At 41.0% G+C, this 16,630-nt stretch overlaps 1 protein-coding gene across 1 annotated transcript; it reads right to left on the reverse strand.

Annotated features, from left to right (window-relative positions):
• Window positions 1-6,294: 6,294 nt before the first annotated feature.
• Window positions 6,295-15,073, reverse strand: LOC107136054 (palmitoyltransferase ZDHHC19-like). Its single transcript, XM_015478279.1, has 5 exons — window positions 14,946-15,073; window positions 14,507-14,628; window positions 13,865-14,004; window positions 12,916-13,085; window positions 6,295-6,343 (listed from the first exon to the last, which is right to left on the reverse strand). Exons 1-5 carry the CDS (start codon window positions 15,071-15,073, stop codon window positions 6,295-6,297), a joined length of 609 nt encoding a protein of 202 aa, XP_015333765.1.
• Window positions 15,074-16,630: the final 1,557 nt, after the last annotated feature.

Consider the following 16,630-nt stretch of genomic DNA (forward strand, 5'->3'; position numbering starts at 1 on the left):
CCTACTTATGTAAAACAATCCAAACACTTCATAGATATTATTTATTCTCATGTAAATACAAAACAGTCTCAATCTTATAGACATGATGCCAGTAGTTACATAATTTTAGAGGTGAATGAGAACACAGATACAACTTATCAAATCCAGTCCTCAGTTCATAGTTCTTACCAACATACTCTCCCCTTTATATTTTTTAAAATATAAAGAGATGGGGTTTTTTGATATGAAAGAAAGAAAAGTATAGTAAAAAAAAATTAATGTTTTTTTTTTAACTTGTTACTAAATTTAACTGCTCCTTCCATTCCCAAAAGCACATTGTCACCTTTTAGGTCCCAGTGAATGACACGATTGGCATGTAAAAACTCCAATACCTATAAACACTGAGCAAAATAAAACAGATATTAATGAAACAGTCCTGAAATGTCCCATTCACTAGTTCACACAAAGTCATTATACTAGTAGTTGAGGCCAGAGCACAGCCTGTAGTATTTAGCCAAAGACCCTGCAATACTTAACATTTATACAGAAACACATCCTCTCATATGAAAACAAAATACCTTAAAAATAGTAAGAAGATCCCCTACCACACTCAGAACTCATCTAGAGACATCATTAAAGAGTGTCTTATTAAGTTCCTTCTTTTCCTTTTTTTTTTTTTTTTACACAAGGCCTTTCTATGTTGTGCAGGCTGACCTCACAGGATGTGCCTGCTTCAGCTTCCTGAGCTGCTAAGACTGCAGATATCTGCCACATGCCCAGCTCATCCATCTCTGATTTCTTCCTGTCTCCCTCCCTCCTTTCTTTCTTTCTTTCTTTCTTTCTTTCTTTCTTTCTTTCTTTCTTTCTTTCTTTCTTTCTTTCTATTTATTGTTCTTGTTCTTGCAGGGCTGGGCATCAAACCCAGGGCACTGTGTACACTAGCCAAACCGTCTATCACTGAGTTATATCACCAGTCTCTGCCATTGATTTTTAAAACTTTGTCTTCAATGGTCTGTCTTATAAAATGATGGATAAGTCCATATAACTTCTAGGCCATTTCTGGTTTAAATGCCTGATTGTACCCAGCACTTGGTAAGAAAGCATAATTTTTTTAGAAATTAGTTCAATAGTAGAGAATAGACTTGTGGTTATTTGCACTTGAACCTCAGGTACCCAAAAGTATAAATCAATGTAAGCCACTGAGAAAAGCATTTAAGATAGATGGTGGTCTTGTTGCTTCCAGGGGGGGTTATCAATGTAATGTACTATGTCTTCTTCATTTTTTGTCTGGTAGAATTATGCCAAGCCCTATCCACAACCTGACATCAACAATAAAAAAATATGTATATAGTAGAGTTCAGTGGTAGAGCACTTGCATAGCATGTGTGGGGCTCTAGGTCTGATCTCCAAATCTGAAACGAAGAAAACAAACAAATAAAACCACCACAATTAAAAAGAAACAATTGAATAAAGTTATTTTGTCCATCTACAACTAAAAATATTTAAACAAAAAAAGTAAGAATAAATTCCTCCCTGCCTTAAATAGAAGAATAGGATGAGATTGTAAATATTTCTTTGCCCCATGGTTTTGAATATAAAGTGAAAGTATAAATTATACATGTGGGAACAGTTGTATTTTTATTCTTATTCCCATCAGAGTAGAACAACAAAGTCTGCACACTATTTGTAACTACTAAAATTCTTATTCAAAGTATTGTACTATTATACAAACAAAAACGGATGTAAATGGTATAATCATATACTACTTAAGAAGCATTGAATCAGGTTCTAGTAAAGAATGAAGCCACAGAAAAATACTGTAAAAATAAGTAGAAAGTGACTTGTCACAATTTAAAAATTTTGGCACAGAAAAGGAGACCCCTAGTGAATGCAGTCAGAACAACTCCTGAAATTGATTTTATATCAACTATAAAAAGTGAGTATTCAAGTAGGAATAGATAAATTCTTGTTAAGTTTTGATTAGTTTTTACGTCTTTGTTAAGAAATATAGTATTGAGAACTATGCAAGAGTTCTAACTTCTTTCCTTCTTAGGTGGAACACAAACTTGGAATTCAATTTTCAAGAATGTTACCTGAATAAAAATAATTGTCTATGTAGTATACCAAGTTTTAATTCACTGTGTATTATAGAATAGTCTATCATAAACATTTATAATTTGTCAATTATGACAATGATCCCTATGACATCAGGACAGAATAGGATCCATTTCAATGACAATAAACAAATCATTAATCTAGTCTCCTCTATAGGAAAAGATACAGAGGGACAGATGGAACACTTGTTTTTGGCTGAGTATTAGGCAATTTGAAAGATTCTACAAACTTAAAAAAAAAAGGACAACTGGAAATTCATATAAAAATATGAAGAAACAACCAATTTCTTCACCTTCAATGAAGCCAGAAGCAGACTTTATGATCTTAAAGTTAGACATGTGTCTTGCTTTGTCTGTGATGATTCTAGTCCCAGTTTTCAGTGGGAAGGGGTGGGTGTGCAAGAAGAGGGATAATGGGGATTTAGCATAAAGAGACTTTACCTCTGAGCTATATCTCCAGCCCTTTCTTATTTTAAGTTTGAGATAGGGTCACACTAAGTTGCTTAAGGCCTTGCTAAGTTGCTGAGGCCACCCTTGAACTTGCAATTGTCCTCTCTCAGCCTTTGAGTGATGGAGATTTACAGGCATGTACCACCAAACCTAGCTGAGTGGCATATTTTTAATTATAGCTCCATTAATCCTCAGAAGTGCCCTAAGTGGATGATAAACTATTATGATGAGTATAATGAGATTTTTTAGTGATAATTATTCTTCAAAGGCTTACTGGGCACGTGTAACTCCAGTTACACCAGAGGCAGAAGTAGGAAGATCACAAGTTCCAGGCTTGCCTAGGCATCTTTTAAGAATTTCTTAAAGAATAATAATAATAATAATAATAATAATAATAATAATAGACTAGGCACATAGCTCAGTAGTAGACCAACCCTAGATTCAATCCCTAATACAAAAAATAAAAATAAAATAGGGTCTCTAACTCATACCCAAGTCATCCTACTTATGAAGGGCTGAAACTCACATCTGAGATAAAAACAAGATGGGATAACTTACAGAGATTGTGTACAACAAAAATTCCCCCTTTTGGAAAATCTTTTTTAATTATCTCTTGCTAACACCACATCACCCAATTTGTCCCAAAGAATGCAAAATCACCTCTCTGTACATAGCAGTAATCTGTGCCTCATCCATGCAGGTTGCTGTAACAATATTAGTCACTGGCCCACCAGCAAGGTATTCCACTACTACAAGCAAATCTTCTCCTACCAGGTAAGTAAAATTAGAACATTCAAAACTTCCACTCTATTTTTTTTAAACATTTGACACTCTATATTCAAGTTCAAATATTAAGCACCATAATGATAAAACAACAGAGTTGAAAGTTTGAGAGCAAAGAAGAAAACTTCTTTGTCACAGCACAAAAATGTCCGAGGGTCATTATGATATTCATTATGATTTTGAAGTCATAGTTTGCCCATAATAGTTGCCTAGGTATATATTTTGAAGTTTTCCAACAAAAATAACCCTACAACTTGGGGATTACTGATCTTGATTTGCAGATACAGAGACAGGCTTGGAGAGATTAAGGAACTCATCTAAGATTACATAGTGTAAGGGTAAAAGAAATTGAAGTTAAAGCGTAAAAGTTAAAGGGTAAAAGACCGGGTATTGTAAAGTTTCTAAGCTGCAAGGTCTGAGTTAAAATGTAAAGGATTAGGTATTGTTAGGTTTCTATGCTACCTGCAAAACCTGAAATTTCTGTAGCTGTTAAGACAATGCTTGGAACCGCCCAGTAAATATTTCCCCTGACTGCTTGGTTGTTTAATAACTGAAGGGCTCTGTGTGGTCGCACGTAGGCATCGCAGGGCCTAAACCAATCAGTTTGAATGTGTACCCCGCTTTAGAACTGACCTATCACCCCCGCCCGACCTGTTCCCGCCAATGAATGAACTAATCATGTTTAGGAATTGTAGTATGATTTTCCCGCGGTGTATGATGATTTGTTAAAGGAGACTGTGATGTATGTAAAATCCCCGCCCTCCCCAAAAAAGTGTACTTAAGCAGTGCTCAGCACCTGCTCGGGGCTCTGGGCTGCCCTCCCTTCTTGAGCGAGCCTGCCTGGAGCCTCGGCGCACTGAATTGGATCCTCAATAAACTCCCTCCTGCTTATTGCATGAAGCTAGTCACTTGTGGTCTCTTCCTCCGACACTTCGCTGGACCCTTACAATAGTAAGTGTCAGAATCAGCATCTGAAGTCAAGTTCTCATAATTCCAAAGTCTGTGGCTTATCTTACACAGCATGCTGACTTGAAATATTATTTTAAAGAGCAGCCAAATGTACCTGAAAATTTATTTCCATTAATGCATACACCAAAATTAGGGATAAAGCCAAAAAATATATCACCAATTCCCCACCCTAAACAAATTTATATAAGAAATAAAATGACCTGTAACCATATAATAAAACCACTTGTATCATTGTTTACTAGTGGTCTTGCATTCATATGTGTAATTGAATTATAGTCTTAATTTTCCATTCTGTCTTTAAAAAAAACAGACAAACAAAACTTCAATTTCTAAACATGAGGTATCTTTTTTGGAGGGGGTTCCAGGGATTGAACTCAGGGGCATTCAACGACTGAGCCATATCCCCAGCCCTGTTTTGTATTTTATTTAATACAGAGTCTCACTGAGTTGCTTAGGCCCTTTCTGAATTCTGGAGGTTGACTTTGAACTCATGATCCTCCTTGCCTCAGCCTCTCTAGATGCTGGGATTACAAACTTACACTACTGCATGTGGTCTACAGGAGCTTTTGATGAACATGCACAATTTACCTACAAAGAATAGCATTTAAAATCTAAAAACTGATCTAAACATTTCAGAAATATGTGTAGTGAACTCTGTGGCTTAAGACATGAATCTCAGCTGATCATTCCTTAATGTTTCTGTGTCTGATCATTTGCATGAATAGACACAATGTCAGCAATGTCCTTCATTTAGCTGACTTCTCACACTAACCAAGTAATATCCTTGTAGCAAAAGGACCTTCTCAGTATTGACACTTCAAATTGGCTAGTCTCCATCAAACTACAAATTTCCATGTTTTTATCCAAATTATTAAAAGAACCTCAAACATATTTACCTAAGAAGTGAATTATGTTGGGATTCTTTTATTCTTTCATCACCAAGAGCTCATTAAGGATCAGTTCCTTCTGTGGGTGTTTCTGTAAATTAATCTGTTTAATAGCAACCTATAATGGAAACGTAATTAAAAAACAAATCAGTGGTTTTTCTAATTCTCTTAGAAAGTAACAAACACCAACCTGTTAATAATTTGTACTAACACACAATATTATCATATAATGAGATTATAACTGACAAATGAGTAGTATTTTGACTCGCAACTGAATATGTATAGTATTTTCCACTACCTGGACCCTAAATATTTTCCAGATTTTTCTTGAAGTTGATTAGCCAACCAAAGCTCAGCCCAGTGCCAGAAATTACTCCTCTTGTCACTCCTACCTGGGAAAATACTTTTTATAATATTTGCTTATTCATGATATAATGCCTTATTTGTTCCCCCTAAAGTGAGAATAGTATGAAATTATATAGATTAATTCTTACAACATACTTAACTTTAAAAATTACATTCCTATTGATTATGCTTAGCTTCATGTAGTTTTTCCCCTAAAAGAAAGCTAATATACATGTAGTGATAGACCCAACCTGATCTTTTCTTAAAATTGGGAGCCATTGCCACAAAGCCATGAAAAGATAATTTTGGCTTACTATAAATTACTGCAAATTCTGAACCTGCTTGGAATGCCTGCCCGTGCCTTGAACTCACCCAAGCCTGGCTCTCTGACCAGATAGCAGCCCTCTCTGAAACTTTAGTGACACCTCACAAATCTTGGCCTTCCCTGGCCAGATAACAATCCTCTCTGAGGCTCTAATGACCTTCATAAATTCTGGTGTCGGGGCCAGTAAAAAATGTAAACTACCATTTGTGTTACGCTTGTCAGAGTTTTGTTATCTGTAAACCCCTCCTTTGTGTAACTTTCTGGGCTAAAAAGCTGGACTGCAGGAAAGTTGTAGCTGCTATCTTGTTCCTGCAGTTTTGGGTGGGAGAGGCAGCCCGGCCGGTCAAAATAATAAGCTTGCTTTAATTTGATTTTAATTGGAGTCAGTGGTCTTTTCTTGTGTCCTGGTCTAACAGTAGAAGTATGAAAAAGTTACGAACTTTTATTGACCCAGAGCCATGTCAATAGCAGTAAAAACTGTGCCAGAAAACCTACGGGGGAAAAAGACACAATCAGAATTCAGACTTGTAAATCACAGCCATTTATACTATCCAAAGACTTTGCCCTTCTCACAATTGCAAACGGATCAAAGAACACTTAAGATTTAACATCTTAAACAAAAAAGGAAAGAGAAAAGAGGAGGCAATCATTGTAACCAAAACTTTTATTTGAAATATTTCAGACCTACAGAAATATAGGGGGGAAAGGTAAATAACATAGTCTCATGAACACAGTGAAGAATTTCAACCATCTTCCCATCTTTTTTCAAATTATCATGTGTGGTGGCACATGCCCATACAAGGACTCGGGAGTCAGCTCAGTACCTAAAATAAATTAATGAATAAATCGATAAATAAATAATAAATAATATATAGTAAATAATAATAGAGAGATAAGTTTACCTTGATTTCTGATATATATCCATATACATAGGTATTATTTCATTTACTATTAATTATTCAATATATAACATCTCTTATTTTCATGTTCAAAATATTCAGGTGATTTTCAGTATTTTTATTATTAATAAAATTAATGTTAAACTGAATTTAGTTGTTAAAAAGAAATTCATAAGTTTCTAAAAATTATCATTCTACATTCTACTAATTCAATCTAAATTCACAGAACACTTTCTACAGATTAATAGCATTGCTCTCAAGCAATAGAGGAAAGAGCTTAATATATTTTAAAAACAAATTTCTGAACAAAATCAGAGTGGCAGACTCAAAGATCGATACTCATTGGTAGGATTCAAAAAACCATTTATGTATTTATTTACTTTTTTAGACTGGGGATTGAACCCAGGTGTGCCTCACCCCCAAGCTTACTCCCCAGTCCTTTTTAATCTTAGGATCTAACTAACTTCTGAAGCTGGCTGAAAACTTACAAGGAGGCTAACTCAAGTTCAAAGCCAGCCTTAGCAACTTTGTGAGACCCCAAGCAAATTAGTGAGAACCTATTTCAAAATAAAAAATAACATAAGGGGCTGGGTTTAATCCAAAAAAAAAAAAAAACACAACAAGAAAAAAAATATTACTGGCAAAATAGCGTAACAGGGACTGGGGTGTAGCTCACTGGTAGAGTGCTTGCCTAGCATGTGTGAGGTACTGGGTTTCATCCTCAGCACCACTGAAAAAAATAAATAAAATACAGGCATTGTGTCCACCTACAGCTAAAAATAGTTTTTAAAGGTAAAAATATTTTAAAAAATAGTAAAAAGTAGCACTTTAATAAAAAAGGAAAAGTGCAAAAGAATTGAAACCTTGATGTTGAGATGACTAATACTAATTTTCACAAAACATTTTACAAAGATATAATGCCTAGCCTCTCTTTAACTTCAATGAGCCATCTGAAATGAATGAAGAAAACACATCCATCTATCATGAGATCAGGATCCAATGGCAGTCCTCAGAGCTCTGCCTGGGAACTGCATTAAGTGCTACAACATCATAGTCCCATGCAAGTCCCATTAGTAGTTCTCTCTTTCTGGCTCCATGTAAGGTGATTCCTATGGAAAATCTCCCTTATCTGGTGAGGAATTTCATACTCAACTGTCCTTTGAATGACATTGAGGCTTTGAGAGATATGTAAATATAAAAACATAAAATACATAATCTGGGGAAGAGCAAAGATCCAAGTTTTAGATATAATAGTTATCCACAATATGAAACAGAAACCCCAGTGAAATAGAGAATTCCTTGGAAAAGAGAGCAAAATATAGAAAGGAAAACCCAGTGAGTTAAGTGTTATAGCTTTTAAAGAAGTCATAAGATTATTTTTCAAAAAAAGCAGTAACCAGAAAGTTTGTGATTTAGTCTTATTATCTCTTTGTCTATCCAGGGACACCTCAGTGTGTTCTGAAGCCCTGTGACCTGAACAGTGCACCGTCCAGTTCCATAATCCCCATCCTTATACTCCATCCTTATACTGGCTACTTCCTAGCCAGCCTAACCTGAAGGGTTTCTCCCAATAGCTGTGCAGCCCACAGACACCCCTGTTTCAATGCACACCCACTACTCCTCACACCTCCTGTAAAGGTGCAGACTGGCTACTACTTGGGGGGACTAGAGTTGGAGACTTGGATGCAGGGAGGTGTGTAGGATGTTGTGCTGGAAAGTATACCTCTGTTGGCTCCCATTCAGTCCCCAGCTCTATTTGCAGACTGACAGCTTGGGTCATGTACCTGCAGAACAAAAGTTCAAGGGCCAGGGGTCACTACCACATTGGCCAGTTCTCACTGACCACCCTCACACCTCAGCTTGGAAAGCATAAAGCTCAGGGCTCTCATCCAGGAGCATCATCCAGGCAGCTGTTCCCCTCTACCCCCATTTCTTGTAGCAAGAACCTACAAGGGCAAGACAGAATGAAATTCCCAGAGGCTCCCAGAGTGCCATAGAAAAAACCCCAAAGGAATGGAGCAGGGAGCATCAGGGTCTTAGAGCTGGAATAAGGGACCAGGGAAAGGGACCCTGCTTCACCCCATACCACCAGCCCCAGGGTCTACCACTTCAGCCCCTGGTTTACCAACTTACTTGGGTCCCAGTGGCATACACATCTGGATGTAACAATTTGTGAAGCAGCCTTGGTCAAAGGGATTGTCACGCTGGAGGGAGATGGGGATGGAAAGAGGAGCTCAGAATCGGCAGGAGTGGGCAAGACCATCTCCCAGTGAGAATCCCTAAGATGGTAGGTTAATGCAGGGCTCAACCCAGGCCTGTGGCAAGATTCCAAGGGCAGGGGAGCCCAAGAGTGACCCAGAGCCTCCAGCCTTCCCAGGCTTCTAGAAAGAATGACTTACCTCTACACACTTGTGAGCAGCACTCTTCAGACAAGTGCTGACACTACACCCACATCTCCTGCCTTCTCAGGGCTCCCTCATCACCTTTTACCTCCCTTTGCCACATCCTTCCTCTATATGTCCATTGGCCAAACAGGTCCTCCTGCCATGTCCTTCCAGATACCATTTAAGACATTTCTAGTGCTGCTCTGCTCAACTGATGCAATAATTGTGTCTCCATCCTGCTCCCACTTTACTTTCTCACCTCTTGATTTCTTTCTAAAAATGTGCCTTCATTGATTTTCACTATCTGGGAGGGCAGTGGCAGCAGAAATGCCCAATCATATTTTCATAGTCACAAATCAGATGGACCAGGAAAATCTGGGCTGAGGCCTCTAGTACTCAAAGCACTAAAGGTCACGCTCAAATGTCAAGTCCTCCCATGGACACTGACTAGCTTGTACTCTCCCTTATTCTATTTTCTCTTCCCTCTGACTTCATCCATCAGCCTCTCCCCTTTCTTCTCCCAGACTAGGTTGAGTCTAGCCCCAACCTCAAGAGCTTTAGCTAGAAAATATTCTGGAACAATGACAACCGACCCACCAGCACCTGTGTCCACCCCCAACTCTCCATTGCCCACACATGAAGACTTTGATCTTCAACACTATTGTGCACAAGAAGGAAAGAGGATTTCACATCAGAACATCTCTGGAATATGTCCAAAAAGCAACAGGAACCATTGTGCTCTATGAGGTTCTGCCTGCTTTAAGGTGTTCACAGCAATAATGAAATTAATTTCCTTCCAGGTGCAATGTTGCATGCCTGAAATCACAGTGACCTGGGAGGCTGAGGATGGAAGATCACAAGTTCAAGGCCAGCCTCAACAACTTGGCAAAGCCCACAGAAACTTACTGGGATCCTAACTCAAAACAAAATATATCAAGGATTGGGGTACATATGGTTTAGAAAAATGCTAAAAGGAACGATAATTAATAAACTTTTAAGAACTGAGCACTAAGTTTGAATTCCGTCTCCCCCACCCCACAAACACATGAAATACAATCAGACACGAATTGAATCCAGTAACTCTGAAGCACCCAGAGCAGCATCTCACACTGGCTCGACTCTTGTGGCTTGTGCTCACATTCTGTGTCTCAATGGACCAACATCAAATGTTATCTTCTTATCCATTTTTTGCCCAAATTCTTGCAGCCTTGGGGACTCAAGGCATCAGAAATCTCTGTCCCTTTATCTCTTTTCTTCTATCTGAAATGTTGATTCTTTTGTTTGTTGCTTCACTCATTTATTCAAATCTTTCCTTTGTATACTGGGTACTGAAGAACCCGGGTACTTCCACATGCTAAGCACATGTTCTACCACTCAAATACATACCAGCCAGAAATATTTCAGGGGATCAAAAATACCTCAGTCAAAGCAGGCGTGGTGGTATATGCCTGTAATCCCAGTGACTCAGGACACTGAGGCAGGAGGTTCAAAAGTTTGTAGTGAGACCCTGTTTCAAAATAAAAAATGGAAGGGACTGAGGATGTAGCTTCGTGATAAAGTGTCCCTGAGTGCAATACTCAGCATGAAAAAATAAAAATAATAATAAAAAAAAACTCTAGTCACTGCACTGGGTTTTGAAAACTCACTTCAAACAGCATGGCCAGCCTACACTCAGGGTCCTGAGGGCAGCTGCAACATGTGGCCCTGGGCACTGCGGGGAGTCACCAGGGTAGTGCAGGGAGAGGATTATCAAGGGACCCATAAAGGCAACCTAGCTCACAGCACCCAGGTACATGCAGAGGAGAAGCCCAGAGCGTTAAGCATTAAGACATGCAAGAAGGCTATTTCTGCTCCTTCTGGTTTCAGAGGCCGTGTCTTATCCAGAAAGAGTAGTCTCAAGAATGTCTGCTGGCTCTGCCCCTAGTCGAGAGCATCATCATGACAGCAAGGGCAGGGTCTGGACTGAGGTGGGCCAGGAAGTGAAGGGAGGAGCTAATGAGCACTGTCAACTTTTTCAGGGAATAAGGCACAGAGGGTACAACAAGTAGAGAAGAGACCTAGGATGTTAAGGGTGGGAGTTACTTGGGTTTTAAAACATGTAGCTGACCACAGAAGGAATGGTAGTAATACTAATAGCGGCAGGTTGGACACATTCTGGTACCAGGCACTGTTCTATGTGTCTTGTGTGAATTAACCCATATTTCCCTGTTTTAGAGATGCTAAAACTGATTGACAAGGGGCGTAAGTAGCACAGCCAAGGTCTCCCTGCAAGTCAGTTATAGAACTGCGGTTTGGGCAGATGTGCTCTTCCCCTAGAGTCCTTGCCACCAAGCACCAAGCAAGTGTCTCTAGAGGAGCTTCTGGTCAGGAAATGGAGTAGGGAAGGGACTGGAAGTTGGAGCATGGAATTAGTGCCTGTTTCAGGTGCTGCAGATAATGGAAAGGAGCACTGTCTGGTGAATCCCAGAGTGCAGGCCACATTTAGGTCCCTTGAGACTGGGCAATGTGGACATGGAGGGCCTCATTCTGAGCAGAGTAGTTGAGGAAAGGCAATGGCCTAAGGCCTGGAACTAGAAGAACCACAGGATGGGGGAATGGAAAATGCTGCCAGGTAAACTCAATGATGAACTGAAGCTGGAGAGAGGAGGAGGAGGGCAGGCCACAGGGCTGAGGAGTAAGGGGTAAGCAGAGGAGTCACAGAGGGGAGGGGACCAGATATGGCTGTGGTGAAAGGGTGACTAAGGATGGGAAGTGCTGAGCCCACAGGCTCCTCTGTCTTCTCAGCTGTCCCTGGGTCTGCATCTTTCCCCTCCCCCATTGTTGCTGCCCACTAGGCTTTCTGAAGGAGCCTTTAGAAGTCTTGTTGTCATACTAAAGTGTCCAGAGGCAGTCAGGCCCACCCTTCTCTTTCCTGTTCAATCCCCAAATGAAAAAGCAATACAGAACCACTGATTGGAAAGAAAGTAAGGAAAATGATCCTTGTAGATGACATGATTTTCCATGTAGAGTGAGAAACAGCAAATAATGCTGGGGGAGAAACTCAGTGGCTGAGCACCCTTGATTCAATACCCACTACTGGAAAAACAAGAGAGATCTGAGCTGCATCTTAAGAGGTGGATCGGGAAAGACCCAGGGGCACCATCAGGACCAAGGGCAGTGGAGAAAGCACACATAGTGCCTAGTGGCAGAGGTGTAAGATGTTGCCTCCCAGCTGAGTATAAGGGCACACACAATTGGTCCCCCTTACCTGGGTCTCATAAGGGCACCTTGCAGTGCTCACTGCCCTGGCCTTGATGAGCAGCTGCAGGATGAGTGGCAGCAGGAGGCACGCAGCAGGTACAGCCATGATGAAGCTGTGCACAGGCTAAGAAGCCAAGCTGGGGGACAGTTCCTCCCTGGCCCGCCTTTCCATGGACTCATCTCCTTCCTGTTTATGCCCCACCTACCCCCACCCACTCACTCTTCCTCCCTGGACTGGACCATCAGTCCATTACACCCAAGCCCAACCTCACCCACTTCACTGTGGTCCTTCCTGTCCCTGTTCAACCTTCATTTCCCCACTCCATGCCCTCCCTCCTGGATTCTCAATTCCACAGGCCGTGTCCTGCCCCGCCCCCACTGGCATTCAAGGGTGTCCACCAATGGTCCTCCCAACTGACTTCTCCCTATAGCCCCACCCAGTCATCCCTGCCTTCAGTTACCCAGCCCCTTGGCTGACTACCCCTCCCTCTCCTCCACCAGAGCTGGTCCCAATGTGGGCCCTTGGGACTGCATGGATACGTCATCGCTCGGGCCACGAAGGTCATGTGCCTCCTGTGTACCAGGAATACCACACAGCTAGCCAGCACAGCACCCAGGTAGAGGCACATTGAGAGGAGGAGCAGCAGGTAGAGCCTGATGTTGCGGTGCCCCACACAGTTGTTTACCCACCTGCAGTGGTGGTCGAATTCCTAGAGGAGAGGAGGCAGCACTGAGGGTGTATCTCGCCTGAGCTCCACAACCCCCAAATCCTGAGGCCTCCCAAAACCCAGTCCTCTAGGCCGCCTGCTCTTGGGCCTACACTTGAGCTCCCATCTCCAGGGAGAAAGTAGCATTTCCATTGCTAGAGAACAATTAGGACTCCATGGCTCGTCAGGTCACCTGTCATGACTGAGGTCTTTAGAGACAAGACCTGCCCAGTGTCACTTGGAACAGGATGTAGAATAAATCTGGGCCTCTATTTTCTCAGATACTGGATGAAGATGAAAGAAACAGCCTTGCCCATCCAGCCTCATGCACTTATAAACCCATGCAGGGTGTGCACAGGAGAGAAAAGCACTGAGAACCCAGGAAACACTCCAACTGGGACACCCAGAGGTGGACAGGCAAAGATCCCCACCATAGGGCAGCATCCGGCCTAAGGGTCTGGGTATATATTTTCAGCAAGGCAGGGGATGGGACAGTCACTGCCTTTCCTCCCCCTGACTCCACCTGGTCAGCATGGATGGGATGCCCTTTGCATGTCAGCACCTGTGCAAACAAGGCCAGCCTCTCAGGGCAGGTGCGGACACTGTTGTTAACACCCTACTGATGACATATGTAAGTGACCCAAAGTGTGTAAGAGCTACTTTTAGCAGTGCAGGAAAATGGTCTCATACTGACCTTCGGCCCCCTTATGATGGGTGGTTCCTGCTCCTGGCCAGGTGCCTGGGTATGTGTTGGTGAGTGGACAGGGAAGACAAGTACTCACCTCCACACAGATGTTGCAGGTGTCACAGTGGTAAATTCGGGGCAGGCGGTGGAGATGGCATTTGGCACACCATGGCATTGGGAAACATTTGTTGTTCATGTGAGCCACATAGGATGCCTCTGGGTTCTGCTCGACAGAGCCTGGCATGGGAAGAGGTTTGGGCAGTGGCAGGAGGCCCTTCAAGCACTCTGCTGCTTGGGGCATCCCCATAGCATCACTAGACAGCAAGAGGGTGGAGAGCAGGTGGGCAGGCGAATCCTGGTTCCTGTTGAGGAAGCTGACCACTCACATGAGCTGGCAGTCAGAGAGAAGGGTGTTTCTAGCCAGAAGAGCTCTATATGGAGCTCCACTCTTTGTAATAGTGATCAGTGCTTGGAGATATTGTGCAAGGGGAAGAAGGAAGAGTCTGCTGGCCTCTCTTGCCAGCCTTCTCTGTCTTTGCTTCTAAAGCAACTGGAAAACCTCCAGGATTCTGTTTTATCACACCTCAGTTGGTTGGGAAATAAATTGCCAGCACCTAATTAAGGATGACATTAAGAGAAGGGATGCTAAGGCCCTAGGTGGGGTGAGCACTTTAGAAATCACCCCTATAGGCCTCAGCCCTTGGGCTGCCCCCTCCTTCTCCAGGTTCTGAGGCCTTACCTCTGTGCAAGGTGCCTGGGTCTGATATGTTCATGCAAATGAGGCTGTAGAAAGTGAGGAGACAGAGGAGCCTAGTGGCCACTGGAAAGGCCCATTCTCCTCTCTGGGCCAGGGCTCGGCAGCTGAAAACAGAGCCAGACTAAGTTCTACTCTGGGGCAACCCTGAGTGCCCCATGAGGCCTGGCCTGCCTGAGATAGGACTCACTACTTAAGGATAGTTTTAAATATCTAGTCTAGAAACACGCCATAGACACCATCAAATGTCACTAGCATTACCCACCGGTTCCTAAATGCATCAGGCACTCTAGATCTCTATACTTCTGACTATATATCCTTCTTCCCCTTCCTGATCCTCTCTCCACTTCCCTGCCTCTTCACTATCACTATTTTCACTTCTAGCTCTTTGTAAGAAATCTAGCAGCTTGTATGAGATACTCACGGGATGGAGAAAAAGAGGACACTCAAAGTGGCCAGTGCTGCCACATTAAAGGATGCCCAAAGGCTTGGCAAAAGCCAGACATATCTGGCTGGAGTTTTGGGTGAAGGTGAGAAAACATTTGAGACCATCCTGGCTCATTGCCTGCTCTCAAACAAATGAGAGCCACCAGATGGCTCTTCTGGGTTTGTACCCAGAGTGCCATGACAACAAGTGTGACATCAGAGAGGTTCTGGAATGGGGGCTCTGGCTGCTTCCAGTGGCTTCTGTGAGTAAAGATCCTCTGCCCCCACATGCACATGGTGATGTTGGGAGTCAATCTGCTCTTATCTTTCCAGATAATTTTTGTGTAAAGTTTTATTATTGAGAGAAACCAGTCTAAGGATTTTTAATATGTAGAACTCTGTTTAAATCATCACTGTTAGTTTAGAGGATTACACTACACTACAGATTCTGAATTTTTCTTTAAAATGAAACTTGGTTAAAATAAGAACAACAGTGTAATTATGGTGCTGTTACTTGCTTCTTGGTATACTAGTTGTATTCATATCTTTCAAACTAATATTATTATCTCCACTTTACAAGTAAGACCTACACACTGTTAAGGAGGTGGTTTAACAGTGCTCAGCTAGTGAGGGGTAGTAAAGATTTGAATTTTATGCAGGTGGTCTGGTTTCAGACTCCATGCCCTTATCTCCATGCCCTTTTTCTTCAATGTGTAAGTCCCCAGAGTGAGTAAAAAAAGCATCCTAGTGATTAAAAGTTTACTTAGAAACATGTAATAGTCTATTATTTCAATCCAGATAATTAAATTATCATCATTTCCACTTGTTTTTCTTCATAAATTTAGTATTTATACTAAATGAATCATTCTTCTAAATATATTAATTTATAGCATATTTTATCTGTTCTATTTTATCCCCCCCACACACATTTAATGAATACTTAGTCTAATCAGCCCTCTGTATCTGGCTTCTAAGGATGAATTCTTAAGTTTCTATTCTCATTATCTCTTGCCTACACTATTCTGTTAGCTGCTTAATTGTCTCTTTGTCTTTGGTATCTCCAATTCCAATTTATCACACACACTATGTTCTAAAGTACAACTCAGAAGTTACTAATTTTATGATATGAGATATAGATTAAGAGGCCTTAGTGACAAGGATTCTGCTTTCTATTTCTTACCTCTAATTTCAATCACAGTTATTGGAACCCAGTAAATGATTATTAAGATTTTATTGAAGAGATAGAGTCATAGATTTCTCCCACCAGAAAATGATGTATTTCATTTTTCTAGTGAGCTTCATGAATATCCAAATATGAATTATTGACTGGAGATATTTTATCATTTTACATATAACAATTTTAATTACACAAAAATCCTGTTTCTTATCATTAAATTACATAAATTACCTAGTATAATGTGCTATCTATACCAGGGTTCAATACATAATGGGTGAGTAACTAGGTTATAAAGTCAATCTATTAAACTATATAGTGATAGAATGCTAATTTGAAGATAATATAAATTCTGATCAACTAGTAAATAATGCATATCTAAAATTTGGTAAATATTGTCTATGAATGTTTTAGAAAAGATTTATAGAGTATGTTTGCCTATAATTATAAGCCTAAAGAAAATTAGTGATTCCTAGTTTATGGCCAAATTCACTTTTAAAATGACATTT

This window comes from Marmota marmota, unplaced genomic scaffold (genome assembly GCF_001458135.2).
Source record: "Marmota marmota marmota unplaced genomic scaffold, marMar, whole genome shotgun sequence".
NCBI classification, from domain to species: Eukaryota; Metazoa; Chordata; class Mammalia; order Rodentia; family Sciuridae; genus Marmota; species Marmota marmota.